This window comes from Theobroma cacao, chromosome 6 (assembly GCF_000208745.1).
Source record: "Theobroma cacao cultivar B97-61/B2 chromosome 6, Criollo_cocoa_genome_V2, whole genome shotgun sequence".
Taxonomy (NCBI): Eukaryota; Viridiplantae; Streptophyta; class Magnoliopsida; order Malvales; family Malvaceae; genus Theobroma; species Theobroma cacao.
The window spans coordinates 21649941-21666494 of record NC_030855.1 but is presented as its reverse complement, the minus strand read 5'-3'; the positions used below and the strand labels follow the sequence as shown (position 1 = coordinate 21666494).

At 36.5% G+C, this 16554-nt stretch overlaps 2 protein-coding genes across 6 annotated transcripts; both read left to right on the top strand.

Annotated features, from left to right (window-relative positions):
• On the top strand, nucleotides 205-7030 carry LOC18596451 (CBL-interacting serine/threonine-protein kinase 23). Of its 3 annotated transcripts, none has more exons than XR_001928333.1 (15): nucleotides 205-1026; nucleotides 2051-2113; nucleotides 2314-2385; nucleotides 2525-2632; nucleotides 2729-2809; nucleotides 3139-3192; nucleotides 3279-3404; nucleotides 3917-4006; nucleotides 4188-4307; nucleotides 4394-4519; nucleotides 4976-5092; nucleotides 5549-5605; nucleotides 5708-5804; nucleotides 6078-6156; nucleotides 6715-7030. XR_001928333.1 is itself a non-coding variant. In XM_007024937.2 (15 exons), the coding sequence occupies exons 1-15, from the start codon at nucleotides 847-849 to the stop codon at nucleotides 6744-6746; spliced, it is 1380 nt and encodes a 459-aa protein (XP_007024999.2). In that variant the 5' UTR covers nucleotides 205-846; the 3' UTR covers nucleotides 6747-7030. The 3 variants fall into 3 exon arrangements, 2 of the variants coding, with proteins under 2 accessions (XP_007024999.2, XP_007025002.2); XM_007024937.2 differs by having other exon boundaries at nucleotides 5730-5804; XM_007024940.2 differs by lacking the exon at nucleotides 2314-2385 and having other exon boundaries at nucleotides 5730-5804.
• On the top strand, nucleotides 7371-16194 carry LOC18596450. Of its 3 annotated transcripts, XR_001928332.1 has the most exons (9): nucleotides 7371-7533; nucleotides 8589-8838; nucleotides 9119-9242; nucleotides 10020-10363; nucleotides 10442-12224; nucleotides 13415-13668; nucleotides 14564-14672; nucleotides 15690-15810; nucleotides 15926-16194. XR_001928332.1 is itself a non-coding variant. In XM_018122906.1 (8 exons), the coding sequence occupies exons 1-7, from the start codon at nucleotides 7478-7480 to the stop codon at nucleotides 14633-14635; spliced, it is 2883 nt and encodes a 960-aa protein (XP_017978395.1). In that variant the 5' UTR covers nucleotides 7371-7477; the 3' UTR covers nucleotides 14636-14672; nucleotides 15690-16194. The 3 variants fall into 3 exon arrangements, 2 of the variants coding, with proteins under 2 accessions (XP_017978395.1, XP_007024994.2); XM_018122906.1 differs by having other exon boundaries at nucleotides 15690-16194; XM_007024932.2 differs by having other exon boundaries at nucleotides 14564-14676; nucleotides 15690-16194.

Here is a 16554-nt window from a genome sequence, read left to right as displayed (position 1 = left end):
TATATGGTAGAATTGTAACTGTCAACTTTAAATTCTTAATATATATTTGGTTGCTATTTAAAGAAAAAGGGAAACCTAATGTATTTGGCCAAAAAATTGGAAAAACTATAAGTTGCAATGGTGTTCCTGTAAGCAGAGGATCACCTCTCCTCCTGGTCCAATAATTACCCAAATATTAAAACCGCCAAAACATTAAAAACTCTTCTCTCACCAGTGATAAAGTCCAAAAAAAAAAAAAGTCGTCAAGTTAATCTCCCAGTAACCTGCATTGTTATAGTACTGAGTTTATTATTTTCTCAAGAAAACCTCCATAGATCTGCGTTCCAGATTCGATTTCTCCAATCTAGTCGCCCTTGAATTTCGTGCAAATCAAAATCCTCGGAAAAGGAAAAAAGAGTTTAAAGTACTATGATTAAATTGCCCTTTTCATCAATCTTGTCCACGTGAAATTTGCTCAGAAATCCCTCAGCATCACTACGTGCCTTTCTCAAACCGATTTCTCCTCCGTTGATTTCTTCGACTTCATGGGTTCCATGTCTGATCCCATGGCCACCGCTTCTGCTTTCTCTCTCTCCAACATTTTCCCCGTCATCGTCGAGCTTTAAATTATTTTCCCGTTTTAAGCTTGGTAAACGGGAATTGATTTTCTTGAATTCCATTTATTTTTTGAGGAAAAAACGAAGAAAAAATGAGGGTGGCTAAGTCTCAGGTATGGCAACCATGCAAGAAGAAGAGGTCTTTGATTAACAGCAAGCTTTAGAAGAAACAGAAAGAAATAGAGGACATTTTTGGGAAAAAAAGGGAAAATAAATTTAAGAGAAATAAAAAGGATTCGCAGAGAAAGTGATGGCAGCTCGCACGAGTGCAGGGAGCAGGACACGTGTGGGGAAGTACGAGCTAGGGAGGACGTTGGGGGAAGGAACATTCGCAAAGGTGAAGTTTGCGAGGAATATAGAGACCGAGCAGAATGTAGCAATCAAGATTCTTGACAAAGAGAAAGTTTTGAAGCATAAGATGATTGGTCAGGTACTCGTATTGTTTTCCAGTAAATCTCTTTTGAAAAAGTGAATATTACTACTACTAATTAACTGTTGATTTGATTTGTAAAGTTTTCTTGATACTGAATCCTAATTCTATGTTAATTGGAATTCTTCTCATAACGATTAACTGGTTGATTTCCATTTAATTTAACTAATTCCTGATTGTTAGTTACTCCAATAATTTTTCTGGTCTTTTTGTTGTTGATTAATCAGGGTGCGAACCATGAATTGACTTTGAAATTCAATTTGCTTCACAGTTTCTTATCTTTACTATTTTGTTTGGTTTTGTTTTCTTGTGACTCAATAAAGAATTGTGAGAATATGATGATTTAGTGATTGTTTGGGGTGAAAAACAGAGTGTTAAGGACTAGAGAGCAACAGAGTTTTTATGTCCAAAAAAGTAGAGTCAACTTAATTTGTCAATAAGAAATAATCGTAATAGTTTCTCATTTGACTAATTTTGGTCCTGCACAGTGTTTTTTAGAATAAAAAGATGATTCAGTGTTCAAAATTTGCAATTTGTCTAGGTTTCATGGGGAATAGGAATTAGCTTGTAGAAGAAGGTAGAAGTCAACCTAATAAGTCAATGGTAGACAATTGGTTTTTCTACGGGGTTCCATCCCCCTCCAGTTTGGCAGAAATTATACACGTTTATTTGTGTTTGACTTAATTCTGAAATCAAATGTTCTAAATCGAATTTAACTTATCCGACCGCCTCTCATTTGGTTACACCATATCTGACCTAGAAAGAAATTATTCTCCGAAATAGTAATAAACAGAAAATAATGATAATTTTTTCCTTAAAAAATTTTATGTCTGGACTTCTAACAAACTTTCTTTTTTGAACTGTTACTACACCGCTTGATTTTTCTCCTTATTCACTGCTGACACTTAGATGCCATGCAAATTATATCCTTACTTTCAGAATTTTTTTTTTTGTTTTTCCTGAATCTCATTTCTGTTTTACCTTGTGCATGCTACATTGTATTTATTCTCTTTCTCCTTTGCAGATTAAACGTGAAATTTCAACAATGAAACTAATTAGACACCCAAATGTCATCCATATGTATGAGGTTTGGCACGAAGTTTCTCTTGTATATCTTAGTCTAGTTATTTTGTTAATCTCCATGCATTTCTTCCTTGTATCTTTTAGTTGTTCCCTTTGGAATCTAGCTGGCATTTTGTCAGAAAAGGATTCCATTTGGCTTTATAACCATTATTAGTATGGTATGTCTATGCTTCTTGGTAACTTCTAGCAGTATTCTTGGTGTAGGTGATGGCTAGCAAGACGAAAATATACATTGTTTTGGAATTTGTGACTGGTGGTGAACTTTTTGACAAAATTGTAAGATAGCAGTAGTAAAAACTTTGTGTTTTACTGTTGGCAAAGTATAAGTGCTATGAGGAATCAAATCTCAGTTGTTCATCAGTGTTTGATAACTGTTATTAATCTGGCATTTGTCCTGGTTTTGTTCGTGAGCCAGGCTAGCAGAGGGCGGTTAAAGGAAGATGAAGCTAGAAAGTATTTTCAGCAGCTTATTAATGCTGTAGATTACTGCCATAGCAGAGGTGTTTACCATCGAGACCTGAAGGTGTGGGATATATTTTGTGTTCATTAATCCTTTTCCTATAACAGTTAAATATGTAAATTTCTTTGATATATCATGGCTGTGTTTTGTAATTTACAGCCAGAGAATTTGCTGCTGGATGCTAATGGAGTTCTTAAAATTTCAGATTTTGGTTTGAGTGCTTTACCTCAGCAAGTTCGAGTGAGTGTGCTGTCTTAATATCTTACTATAATATTTCCCCCAAGATCTTATATTCATTATGGATTACTTCTGTGGCTGCTTGCTCTGTGTTGTCTTGTACTATCACTTTACTTTTTCACTTGAGTGAAGGATGACATGGTGCCCACTTTGCATGTGCACAGTTTTAGTCTTGCTTGGACACTTGAATTTTGTGGGTAGCAAAAGAAGATGGCAGAACCTAGAAGCATATTTTATTTGGTTTTCCTTACTGGATGGCTTTTTGTCATGCAGCTTTTTGTAATATACTGATAAAACAATTCAAAACTGAATATGTTGTCCTTTTGATATAGGAGGATGGGTTACTTCACACAACTTGTGGAACACCAAATTATGTTGCACCAGAGGTACATCTGCTTTTATTGCAAACACGATTCCTTTTCTTTATGATCCATTAGCTTTTCTTTATTGTCTATGTGCTCTTACTTTTCAGGTGATCAACAATAAAGGCTATGATGGAGCTAGGGCAGATCTTTGGTCATGTGGTGTGATACTCTTTGTCTTAATGGCTGGTTACTTGCCTTTTGAGGACTCCAATTTGACGGCTTTATATAAAAAGGTGCTTCTTCTCTTTTTTTTGTCTCTCAAAGTTCTTTTTCCTTTTACTTCAAAAGCAAACAATTTTGCTTAATAAATATGTGTTATTAAGTCATCATTGACATAAATCAATCAAAGAATGAAATGGTATCATATTCTGGACATAATTTATTCCTGATAAATATTGATTTGGATTTTATTGTTAGCCAGTCACCATTTCCTCAATCAGTATTTGTTGTTTTAAAGAATAAATTAAAACACTAAATGTCTTTGTTATTAGTGGTTGCTGGCTTGGAAAATTATTGCTTTTGGCATTAAGTTAGCTATAACTCATAGCCAGGTAGGACAATACATTGGAGATATCAATAAGAAAAGTTCATGTGCACACAAATAAGACAGAAAAACAGAAGCCTGTCATATTTGTATCTGCATACAGCAATGCTGTCATGCTGCTGATAAATTAACTTGCAATTAAGCTTTAGTTGTTTCTTCTATGTTTAAAATGCTTTCTCTGAAGTATTTTCCTGATTGCAGATATTTAAAGCCGACTTCAATTGTCCTCCATGGTTCTCCTCAAGTGCAAAGAAATTAATCAAGAGAATCCTAGACCCTAATCCATTGACAGTAAGTTCTTGTCTCTTCCCCTTCATCCATGGTTTCTTTCTTTCTACCTGTTTCAAAGATTTTTTGGTTTTGTGGTGGTATTTTTTGAATTGATTTTGTCCCAAAGATTGCTGTCCTTGATGTTCTCTTTAAGTTGTTTTTGGATATCATTTTCACTCTTTATTACTTATGATTATACCAGAGGATAACAATTCCTGAGATTATTGAGAATGAGTGGTTTAAGAAAGGATATATTCCACCTAGGTTTGAGCAAGCTGATGTTAGTCTTGATGATGTGGATGTCATTTTCAATGAATCAGGGGTAAGAGTTGTGTTTTTCACATATGGAACACAGTTTTGTGGTGTCGATGCAATGAGATGAGTCTTTTTACATGATTTTGGTAACAGGATACTCAAAACCTTGTTGTTGAACGGCGAGAAGAAGGGCCTAGAGTACCTGCTACTATGAATGCATTTGAACTTATCTCTACATCTCAGGGTCTCAACCTCAGTAGTCTGTTTGAGAAGCAAATGGTATGTTAACCAATCATATCTTACTTAGTTGTAATATATTATATGCAAAATAAATAAAAAACCCTTGAGAATCCAACAATTTGATTCATCCAATGAAGTGGAAGCCCTTTGGTTGCCAAGTCACAGAAAGATATCACTCAGATAATTTTCTTGAACTAAGGAGTTAGCCCATAAATTATTTTAGCCATTTTAAAGCATGCAATAGATAATTCGTGTGTTCCATTATCTACTGGTCCTTTTTTGCTGCAATTAAAAATTTAGTTCTTGAGAATGCAGCCTGGTTGAATATTAACTAAAAAAAAAAATGTTTAGACTATCTGTCAAATCTGATGGGACATGTTATGTTATTATTGCATAGTTTGACCAAGAATGGGTACCTCTTGGATATTATTTGTTATCTTACTCAAAATACATAACCTTGAAAGATAAGGTGGCTGCAATTTCCTCTGATTACAGGGACTTGTTAAACGGGAAACAAGATTCACTTCCAAATGTCCTGCTAATGAGATAATCTCAAAAATAGAGGAAGCTGCAATGCCCTTGGGTTTTGATGTGAAGAAAAATAACTACAAGGTTTAATCTCTTTCTTGTGTTGTGACTGCTTTTGATCTTCTTAAGAAATTTAGATGGATGAATTTGCTTTTATTGTTTATGTGAAAAAACTTTCCATTTTTCATGCTTACTTATCATGATATTTTATTATTTGTTAATTACTGTATCACCTGTTCCATGAAGCAGTGGTCTATATTTTAAAGTGCTAGATTCAATTTTGATTAATGCTTGTTTACCAACTTCATTTGGTAAAGGTTGTTTTGGTATCAAGTTCTTGCTAATAGAACTGGAGTATTGGATATCTGCATTAAGCACTTGACTAGTTCCATGTCTCTGAGGCTTGTTGGCTGAAATAGGAAGATTAATATGTACTTCGATTGAGATGATATATAATCTCTTTGACTACAAATCAGTAATCAAATGTTAAATTATTTTCTCATTTCTGATGAATCATTTTTTCTTTTTTGCCCATCTCAGATGAAGCTTCTAGGAGAAAAAACTGGACGTAAGGGTCATTTGGCTGTTACAACGGAGGTACCTCTCTTTCAGCCTTTATCTTTTGAGCATAATTTCCGTTTGCTTCACTAAAAGTTGTTTGGACGTGGTTATTGATGATCTGGTCCATAACCCCCCCAGCCCTGCCTCTTTCCCATTTCAGATTTTTCAGGTGGCTCCTTCACTTTGCATGGTTGAACTTCGAAAGTCTGGCGGAGATACCCTGGAATTTCACAAGGTATCAGACCTGATGTTAGTGTGGCTGTGTTGTTTACTTATTAAAATGCTTCCTCATTTAATAGATATTCTAGGCCTCTTTACTGTTAATATAGTAGATAGTCTCATTTAGTCATTTGCTGATAACCACGGTCATTTTATCATGTAAAGTCATGCAAAAAGCATCTCAATTTGGTGTTCCATGGTTTGAAGTTGACCTGAGTTTTTTTCCCTTTCTTTTTACCTCTGGCTTTATAGGACCTTGAATTTACACTCTGCTTTCTTCAATTTACAGTTCTACAATAATCTCTCTACTGGGCTAAAAGATATTGTTTGGAAAACAGCAGAGGAAGGAAAAGTGGAAGAAAAGGATGGTTAGTATATCATACCAGTTAGTTAAGTGTTTATTTGAAATGTCAATTACCTAACCTCCTATGCTTTTAGTTCAATGGAGAATCTAAATCGAACATATATTCATACTAGGGCAGCAGCAGGACTGAAAGTTAAAGTTGTTGTCTGTGTGAGCTAACTGGAATCTCCTTCTCCTTATTTGGGGAAAATATGTTGTGTTTTCATCTGATCCCTTCAGCCTTCACCCTTTTGGAAAATATTTGAAGTGTGTGTATATATGAACTTATCGTGCATGACTTAATAGTGTGTCAGTATTTAGCAGTTTGGAAATGTTATATTCTGTTGGAATGATGAACAAGTGAAATTAAACTAAATTACATCAACTTTCCGATATGTAGCGTAGGTTGCTCTCATGCTCTGGGTTCTATTATAATTTATTTATTTACATTAAAGAAATGTGAGAAATTAGAAAGCCAGTTTCTTAGTTGTCAAAAAATTTTCATTCCTAGCATCTACTAGGGACAATAATTTGACTCTTCCATCTTTGGGTTTCTTTCATGGTATTCCTACAATGATTGCAGGAGCTGCTGCTGGTTCTGCTCCATCGCGATGACTGGCTTTTTCCACAATGCGCATTGGTCAGTTCTCTTGGGCGAACCTCAGATACTGGTTACTCAAAGGAATGTTCATCTTGTTTCCAATGGTTGTAACTTTACTGTGTAAAATACTCTATTCATGTGCCAGCTTTATGTCTGTCTCTGCTGGATGCTATGATCCAGAAAGAACTTATTTACCTTATTGCTCTGCTGTTTTGAGAACTTATTGTACCAATCACTTGAATTTATGAATAAATAAAATGGGAAAAAGAGAAAAGAAAAATAGTGTTTGGGATTGAAACGTGTTGCTTTTATTTCGTTCTTCCTATATAATAAGGCAAAATTGGAGACAAGTCCTTTTAACAGGCAAGTGACCAAGTTTTGACTCCAAAAATCTGAAGTAAATATATGTAAAGCTTTGAAAGGAAAGTTAATTAGTAACAAAAATTAGAGACTATTTAAGTGGATTTTCCACTCGTAATCTTTTTCCTAATTTGCTTTATAACTTGATGGGCTTAAAGAAGCGAGAGCTGGGAGGCCCAAATACTGAGAAAAGAGCCCGGCCCATATCCATGACCGAAAACTAATTACTCGTGTTGCGCGCGTCTGGCAAGTATACTCGCTATAAAATGGAGCGGACAACGTCAAACTAGTTACTCGGTTTCGACTCAATCGTTGGTCTCTGTTTCGACATTATTGCTATTGGTATTTTCTTTAGGCCAAAGGAGGTAGGAGGGAAGGCGCTGCTATGAGAGAAGAGGTTATTAGCTCTGGTGGGACCATAGATCCCACTCCTGCTGCGAGGTACCTACCAACTCTCACTCTCTTCTTTCACTATCTTTTCAACTCAATTCTCATGTTAGGGTTTTGTTTCCGCAATCTCTGTTTTTCTTGGTGAAGCTGGGGTTTTTATTACAATCAATTTGCTGTGTTTCTGTGCGGTTAGGGTTAGGGTTAGATTTCTTGGCTGTGTTTGGCAGCTGGGAAAAGCGAGGAGAGAAAGATTGGGAGTTACAGTTGAGTTTAATTGTTTTGGAAAGGGAGAAACGATTGAGATTTAGTTAAAGCGAAGTGGTTTGTTTGCTGGGAAAGTGAAGGACAAGTAATGAGGGGTGGGGTTTGGCTAGAGATCCTAAGTTTGTCCCAGGGCGCACTCTCTCTTGAATCTAAAAAAGAAAAACAGAAAAAAAATTAAAAACCATGAATCTAATTTAGTTTTTGCATTTCAAGGACAGGGTTATGTATATATATTTGTCTAGACACTTAACATGGCTTTATATGGAAACTTAATCGGTTGTACTCAATTTTATCCTTGCTTTTTTTTGTTGGTCAAGTAAACTGGGTTGCTTGCTTTTATCTCTAAGATTATGAATTTGAGATTGGACCCGTAGCTCGATATTTCTTGCCCCTTGGAAATAAGCAATAATATAGAAGGATCTGAAATGAATGATAGTGTTCATTCTGCTAGAAAAATTGTGCTCGAGTTTTGAGTGATGTAAAGGAAGAACACAGTGATAATGCTTTGATGATCTAGACAGGATATTTGTTCATCACTTCTATGGTTGTTTTGTCAACGTGCTAAGCCCTAGATTACCCTTTTTTGTGGTTATTTTTGAGGGGTGGGGGGCTTAAAGGATGGAAACTGGGTTCAAGTCTACTAGGAATGTCATTTCATTAGCAGGAAAGTTATTTCAAGTTAAAGAAACTGAAATGTAAGGGACTTGTTAACTTACAGTACGAGGAGGCATGAACATGCCTATTTGTTAATTTATTCATTTTATATGAAATAATCATATTCATGATGCTTCATTATGAATTCGGAAAAGAAAAAAAAGAGTTATGCTTCTTGTTCTTTTCAGTTCTGCTGGGGCATCTTCACCTGCTGTTCCAACAAATGTTGGCAGTATAGATTGGTCTGGTCATGGACACAATTCCAAAGCAGCTTCTCAGTCTTTTGTTGGATCCCAAGCACCATGGACTTCACTCAGTACTAGTGCTGGTGGATCTGCTCTTGGATCATCAAGACCGTCATGCCGACCATGGGAAAGAGGGGATCTTCTTAGGCGTTTGGCTACATTTAAGCCTATAAATTGGTTTGGGAAACCTAAGGTACACCCTTGCTGAGGTATCTCCTTATTATTGGAGTTTGCATTGAACTGACGTGGTGTTTTCTTTTGCTTGTATGTATTGATCTCTGGTATATATCACAAATGGACAATTCCCTATTACAATGAACATCATGGACCCACTGTTAAATATAAACTTCTAAATTTCTCTTGGAGTTAAAAGTGGTTGCATCAAGTCTAAAACATTCATTTTTCTTTACGTTATAGAATATGCTTAATAAGATCTTAAGGCATCAATCTGATCCTTTTCAAATTAATTGCAGGTTGTGAGCTCATTGGCTTGTGCTCAGAGAGGTTGGATGAATATAGATGTTGATAAAATTGCATGCGAAACATGTGGGGCATGCCTGCATTTTGCTTCCTCCCCATCCTGGGCTGCTTCTGAAGGTTAGCTGCTGTAATTTGACTATTTCTTTTTTCTCATTTACAGCTTTAATGGACACCACAAATACCTAGGTCCTTCTACATATTAGATGCTTTGAGACATGCTTACCGATATATAAGAAAATAGATGAACAATGATTTGGTAGATGGACAAATAGAAAAAAGAACTCAGTTTTGGAGCAGTTATGTTTTTCTTTTTCTTTTAAATTAGTTGTGCTAATAGGAAACTGTAGTTCTTTGCCTGTCTAGGAATGGTTTATGGCATTTAATTTGACATAGTTGTAGCTAAGAATCATAATTACAGGAAAGCTTTATGAATGTGTCTTTGTATATGTTTCCAAGTGATTGATGCTTAATACTTCTTCTGCTCTTATTTGTTTTCTTTAGATCAGCTAATTGGAAATGGTGAATTAAACCATTTGTGTTTGTTTTATTCATACTTGATGTTGCATTAGCTCTTACTTGTTATGGTGGTCAATAGCAATAACAATTGTTTTGGTTTATTCTAACGTAGAAGTGGGGGCTTGGTTGTCATGAAATTAATGTTATGGATAGTGTTTCTTTTTTTTTTTTTTTTTGGGAGGGGGGGGGGGGGTGGGTGTGTTTGCAGTTCTCGTGATTATGCTAGCAGTAAGTTGCTTATCATACACTTTGTTTTGGTCTCTTTTCTTTGCCATTTTTCACATGCTTGTCATATACTATGCTATGGTCTCTGTTCTTTGCCATTTTTCATCTGCTAATGATATTTATCTTCTTTTTGGGAATTTTTTCTTTCTCAAGCTGAGGATGCTGGTGTAGCCTTTTCTAAGCAGCTGGATGTTGGGCACAAAGTTGCTTGTCCTTGGAGAGGAAACAGCTGTCAAGAAAGCTTGGTCCAATTCCCTCCAGCACCTCAGTCTGCTCTAATTGCAGGATACAAGGATAGATGTGATGGACTTTTGCAGTTTCAGTCCCTTCCTGTCATAGCTGCATCTGCAGTGGAACATATGCGAGTGTCTTGGGGTCCACAGGTTGATCGCCTTCTGTCTCAGTTGCAGAATTTTATGACAGAGTTTGAATCCAGATCAGAGAGTATACAAGAACTTGATAACTCTAGAGATGCTGCTTTTTGTCTATATTATCGCGTAAGATATATTAATGATATTTTTATCTGCTGGTAAACGGCAATGTTTCAATGTTCTTATGTGCTTTACCTTTTGCAGTCACAAAAGCTGATAAGCTTGTGTGGATGGGAACCAAGATGGCTTCTAAATGTTCAAGACTGTGAAGAACATTCTGCTCAATCAGCTAGAAATGGATGTTCTTTTGGCCCTAGCGCAGCCCAGGTCCATCTTTCACACGATCCTGGACCTAGCAAACATGCTTCAGCCAAGGACTCTGGAAAAAACAAATTGTTAGTCATGGAGTCTAGATCTGAATTTAGGTCACCTTTGTTAGATTGTAGCTTATGTGGTGCTGCTGTCAGGATATTGGATTTTTTAACTGTTCCTCGACCTGCTCGTGTTGCTCCCAACAACATTGACATCCCTGATACAAGCAAAAAAATGGGATTGACACGTGGAGTAAGTGCTGCCAGTGGAATTGGTGGTTGGCTTGCTGCTGATGATCCGGAGAAAGAACAGACTGAAGACCGTGATGAAGTAGGAACAACTGATGAGAGAAAATTGATGCAAAAAACCGATGTTGATTTGAATCTTACGATGGCTGGGGGTCTTTCTTTTAATCAGTTGGGTAAAACTATGACATCCAGAAATATGAATGATGCAGACATGGGTAGGGATCTAATGATTGGGCAACCATCAGGTAGTGAGGTTGGTGATCGAGCAGCTTCTTATGAATCACGGGGTCCTAGTTCTCGCAAGCGAAGCTTGGAAATAGGTGCCAGTTCAGATGACAGGCCACAGTTACGGGTGCAGCAGGCTGATAGTGTTGAAGGAACTGTCATTGATCGTGATGGTGACGAAGTCACTGATGGCAGACAATATTCTGCTGGGCCTTCAAAACGTGCTCGTGATTCAGATATTTTTGATACTTACTGCTCCCCTTATCCAAGAGACTCATCTGATGCAGGTCCAAGCCATTCGATTGGTTTTGAAACTTATGCAGATGGCAGTAGAGTTGCTCTGTTTAGGCAAGGAAGCGACCATGTTATTGGAATACCTTCAACTAGAGACTCAACACGTGCATCCTCTGTCATTGCTATGGATACTGTGTGCCACAGTGCAGATGGTGACTCAATGGAAAGTGTTGAGAATTATCGTGGAGATGTTGATGATATCCATTTTCCCTCATCAAGTACATATGGCCACCTTGACATGAATGACACATCAGAGTTGAATTATAGTAATCAAGCTCAGCAGAGTATTTGTTTCCAACCAGCTGCTGAAGCAGTTCCAGGAGAAATGGGCATCAGCAGTACAAATGATGGTGAGGAAATTTTCAATGCTGAAACTGTGACAGCTCAGGCCAGGGATGGGCTCAGTTTTGGAATTAGTGGGGGGAGTGTCGGTATGTGCGCCAGCCATGAAGCTGAAATCCATGGAGCAGATGTCTCTGTGCATAGAACAGATAGTGTAGTTGGTGATGTAGAACCCAGAATAGAAGATGCTGAAAATCAGGGTCAAACAGGTGAATCTGCTCCAGATCCTGGGTTGATGGATGAGGTTGTTCCTGATGAGATAAATAGGGAGGATCCTCACGGTGACAGCCAAGAAATGCTGTCTCGCTCTCTAGGAAGGGCGGACAGTGGTTCAAAAGTTGATGGTTCTGCCAAGGCAGAGTCTGTTGAAAGTGGTGAAAAGATAAGCCAAAGCTGCAAGTTAGTCCCAGATAACAGTGCTCATCCTTCTCTTTCCTGCAATGCTAATCTGTACTCTGGTAATGAAACACCGAAGAAAGAGGTCACAAATGCCGGAAAATCATCTTCCATAAACAATTGTCCATACCCAGACCCAGAGTCAGATTATGCTGTTGCGCATGGGATAGGTAAATTCTATGTCCTTACTTGGTAGATCCAAGCCGTAAGATTAGCATTGATTTTACTTTTGAAGGCTCTTTAGGGCTGTTCTTCGGTAGTTTTGGGCCTTTTTTTTATGCGTTTATCATACTAAAATAACACATAAATAAGATGATAAACTAGTTCATCGGAAAACTGGATGTAAACAAAAGCGAGATTCCCCTCTTTGGTGCCAGTTGTGCATAAATTTATTCTATTATCTATGGTTTTTGTGCCACTTGTGCATAAATTTATTCTATTATCCATGGTTTTTGTGAGTTTGATTCTTTCCTGGATATTTCAGATTGTCTTGATTCTTGAAACCTGAATCTAATGATATACTGTATATTGTAGTGAATAACTTCTTCTATTGAATGTAAAATTGCATTGAATGTAAAATGTGGTTGGTTTTAGGTTCTTTTGAGAACTAGGAACTCTTGGTTCCAATTTTGAACAATAGTTGCATCACCTAGTTCTTAGTGGATTTTCAAACTTTAGCCTCTATGCATAAAATGACTACTCAGTTTGCATACAATATTTTTTGGGTAATTTAAATATCTGTTATTATGTTTGCTGTTACTAGTTGACGTACACGTTGAGGACTAATAGCTTACATTGCATTTAGAATATTATGATGATGCATGTGTGGAATTTGATCTTCCGCATGCTATAATTTGAAATAACTTTTGGGGAACTTTCAAAGATAGAAGTCTATTTTGCACTGAATTTAATATGGTATAATTTTTCTTCAAATTGTCTATAGCTTTCAATGGTAACCCTCAAAGTTAGTTTGAAATTGCTTTCATTCAGTCTGCTGAAGCAGTAGAAATGATCTATTATTGGGATCATAAAGATTTGTGTCTTCTAGGCTGTAGCTAATTTAATCTATCTGGGTTATATTTTTGTTTCTATAGACTGCTAGATCTATACATAATTAGCATTTAGCAATATGCCATATCTGCATGGAAATGTGTACCAGTTCAATTCTAACTGACATTACCTTCATTTATTTGACTTATTTTTATGTGGATTTGATTATGCACAAGCCCAGGTTGTAATCTATGTGTTTCATTTAACTGTTTGAAATTTCGAAGGTTGTGTTTATTTGTTCGTTGTTCTCTGTTTCTATTTCCTTCCTGTCTCTGTTCTGGATGCCTTATCAAGACTAGTTGATGTTTAGGGCTGCCAAAAGGAGAAAGCAATTATGAAGAAGCTATAGAGTTTGATCCAATTATTCATCACAACCAGTTTTGCCCCTGGGTGAATGGAAATGTTGCTGCTGCTGGCTGTAGTAACTCGGGCTCCAGCACCAGTGCTGATGTTGTTGCACTTTGTGGATGGCAGCTGACCTTGGATGCCTTGGATGCCCTGCGATCACTGGGTCATATTCCTGTGCAGACAGTACAGTCTGAGTCAGCTGCATCATTGCATAAGGTTAGTTGTCTTAATACTGAACAATGGTGGATCTGGGACTTTAGCTTTCGTTTTCTTGATTGAGCAGCTTGTTGAATGCTCTCATTGATGACTAGAATACTGTTATTTTTTGAAGAATCAGAAGAGGATGGTCTAGCTAGTCCCTGCTGTCAAGTCATGAATCTGGTTCCTGTTCTTACATACATGTATTTTTGAATTATTTGCTGTTTGTATCAGTGTGTCCTTGCTCTAGCCCTTTGCGAAAAGAGTCTAAGGCTGTGAAGGTTTCCATCTTCCACTAAATTTACTTACGAGCTATGACCTACTGCTTATATATGACAATTATGCTTTAATGAGCCAATTAAGGATTTAACCTTTGTGGGCTGTGGTACTTTCACTCCTCCCTTATTTGGTTAGTTCTTATTCATTTAAACCAATATTTTGTACAATTAGCATACCATTAGCAAAGGAGAGTGAAAAAATTTGGTAGCTCATATTCATTTAAACTAATACTGTTGTAGCAGTTATTATATCTTTTCTTATTTTGGGGAAAGGGGCCATCAAACCCTCTTCTTGAGTAGGGGAATACACGCTTCTATCATTGAGCCAAATGCTAGCAGTTATTATATCTTAAGCAAAGGAGGGTGGAAAATTTTGGATGATGGATTATTTTTAATTAATTATTGGTGCTTATGCTTCTCGATGAGAATTGTCAGATGTAGGTTAATAATTTCTGTAATTGAACTTGTTCTCTTCGGGAAAGGGCTAAATCCTTTAATGTCTAGGTAGTTATAATTCATGCCTTATCATTTGACAATAATGGGAGCAGCTGCTATCGGCTACTGGAACCTCTGACCTGCTTGACACTGCTAGACTAACCTCATTTCCACAACTAATAGGCTATTTCCTTATGCAGGATGATCACCAAACTCCTGGTAAAAAGCTCCTTCGACGGCACTCTATGAACAAAAGTCATGGGCAACATTGACAGTCAAACATGAAGCATAAAGACACCTGCAATGCTAGTAAGTATGTCACTTGTGTAAAATGATTGATTGTAGCTCCCTCTAATTAGGCATCTTTCTTCTTGTAATCCTTGTTTTAACTGTATTCGGATCATCTTATTGGAACAAGTTTTCGAGAGATCCTTTTAGGTATGGAACAAATTTTAGTTAGGGTGTAGTTTTGGGAAAACTAGAATAAATTTTTACTGCAAAGGGGCATTGATTATGTGTTTGCTAGCTTTTTATGCAATTAATTGTTGGTTAACAGAGCTGTTATGAGCATTTCCTTTTGGCTGGAAATAAATTTCTTTACATATTATTGATTGTTTTAAAGGAGGATCTTACTATCAGTCTGATTATACCGCAATGCACGTATTAGAATTGGGATGTAATTTGAAAGGCTGGATGTAGTGAAAAACTTTTGATTGTCTAAATAACAACAAAAGGAAATAGAAAATTTGGAGCTCAAGTTTTGAAACAAATGCGGAATTTAGGTTATTAATGCCTATGATTACAGAACAAGTTCATTAATCATGGCCAAACCCAAAAAAGTACTAGAAAAAGTGAAAAGATAGAGATATATGCTAGCATTAGGCATTTAATCTCCTGAAGTTAAATGTAGCGACAAATGCAACCTTCTTTTGAACTCCAACCAAAAAAAGGGAAAGAGATGTGCATTGGCATTACGAGTTTAATTGGCATCGCAAAGTTAAATACTTGCTATTGTTAACAGCACATGTAACTTACTCTAAATCCCAAAAATAATTGATACTGTTATAATATTTTAAGTGATATGTGCCAACATAGTCATGGTTTTATAATTTGAAGAAAGTATGCTGATATAAGTTACAACAGACATTTGGGCTTCGGTCTATAAAACAAGCAGTAAAACAAGTAATCTAGACATTCAAATCGTATACTGCAAATATCATTGTCTCCTTGACAGAAAATGTTGTACTGTAGCTTAGGCTTACTTTAAGCATGCAGCCGTTTAATCATGACTACCCTCTAGCCTTCATATATGTCAATGTCATGTAGGATGGAATAGCATTCAACAGTCGGAGCGTTTTGGAAGCTTTTTCAGTTGTTGCCACTGGAACTGCTGCCAGCAGAAGTTGTGTCATTCTTACTTCCATTTTTATTAAAACCGTATTTCATGGTAAAGTAATTTGTGTTATTCAAGTGAGCTACCTGTCTATTCTGCGTAAATTATCTCTTTGCTTCTTTAAGCAGGTTCTTCTGACTATTATTAATATGATTATTCACTTGATCAGTGGTTTGACAGTGAACATTGCTATCAAGAACAAATGTCTCTAGTGCTACAAATTTTATGTGAGATTTTCATTTCATGGATTGGGAATTGTGATGACACTGCAAATAAGATGCCGGTTGTTGGTATTGTTGATAAATGATAGATATATAACATAGTTATTAGGCATTGGGATTGGTGTATGCTGTTATGTGGCAGAATGGATGGTTGTCTTAGTTTTTTATTTTTTTTTAAAATTTTTTTGATTCTAGTAAAGAAGTTTATTTTGTTCCACATTTTCTTCGGTCATTCTTTTAGCAGTTGTATTTTTTTTCGTAATGCATTTGTAAGTTCAGCAGCTGCGGAAGGAAGGGTAGCCAATGGACTACAAGAATTCTGCTGAAAGTTTGATTTTGGTTTATAAAATCATTAATGTTGATTCTGGATTGAAATGCAATGCAAATTTAAGTCAATTTGAGGACAAAAAGCAGTTTTCTTTGTTTCTTTTTGGGTTTTGGTTTGTTTAATAGATTGTGAGTAAATTGTACGTTGGCTCTCAACCATCTTTATGGGATTTGAGTTTGAGTAGGTGCTGTAGTGGTGTATCTCTGCTTAGAACCCAGCAATGCGTTCTTACCCTTTTTAATTCCGTCA

What these genes read in the sequence shown, in the direction of transcription:
- LOC18596451 (XM_007024937.2), top strand. Translation starts at nt 847, where the DNA reads ATGGCAGCTCGCACGAGTGCAGGGAGCAGGACACGTGTGGGGAAGTAC. An exon ending in TTTACCATCGAGACCTGAAG is followed by an intron (nt 2,633 to 2,728) that starts GTGTGGGATATA and finishes TGTAATTTACAG; the next exon opens with CCAGAGAATTTGCTGCTGGA. An exon ending in CTTTACCTCAGCAAGTTCGA is followed by an intron (nt 2,810 to 3,138) that starts GTGAGTGTGCTG and finishes CTTTTGATATAG; the next exon opens with GAGGATGGGTTACTTCACAC.
- LOC18596450 (XM_018122906.1), top strand. Translation starts at nt 7,478, where the DNA reads ATGAGAGAAGAGGTTATTAGCTCTGGTGGGACCATAGATCCCACTCCT. An exon ending in GATCCCACTCCTGCTGCGAG is followed by an intron (nt 7,534 to 8,588) that starts GTACCTACCAAC and finishes TGTTCTTTTCAG; the next exon opens with TTCTGCTGGGGCATCTTCAC. An exon ending in ATTGGTTTGGGAAACCTAAG is followed by an intron (nt 8,839 to 9,118) that starts GTACACCCTTGC and finishes AATTAATTGCAG; the next exon opens with GTTGTGAGCTCATTGGCTTG.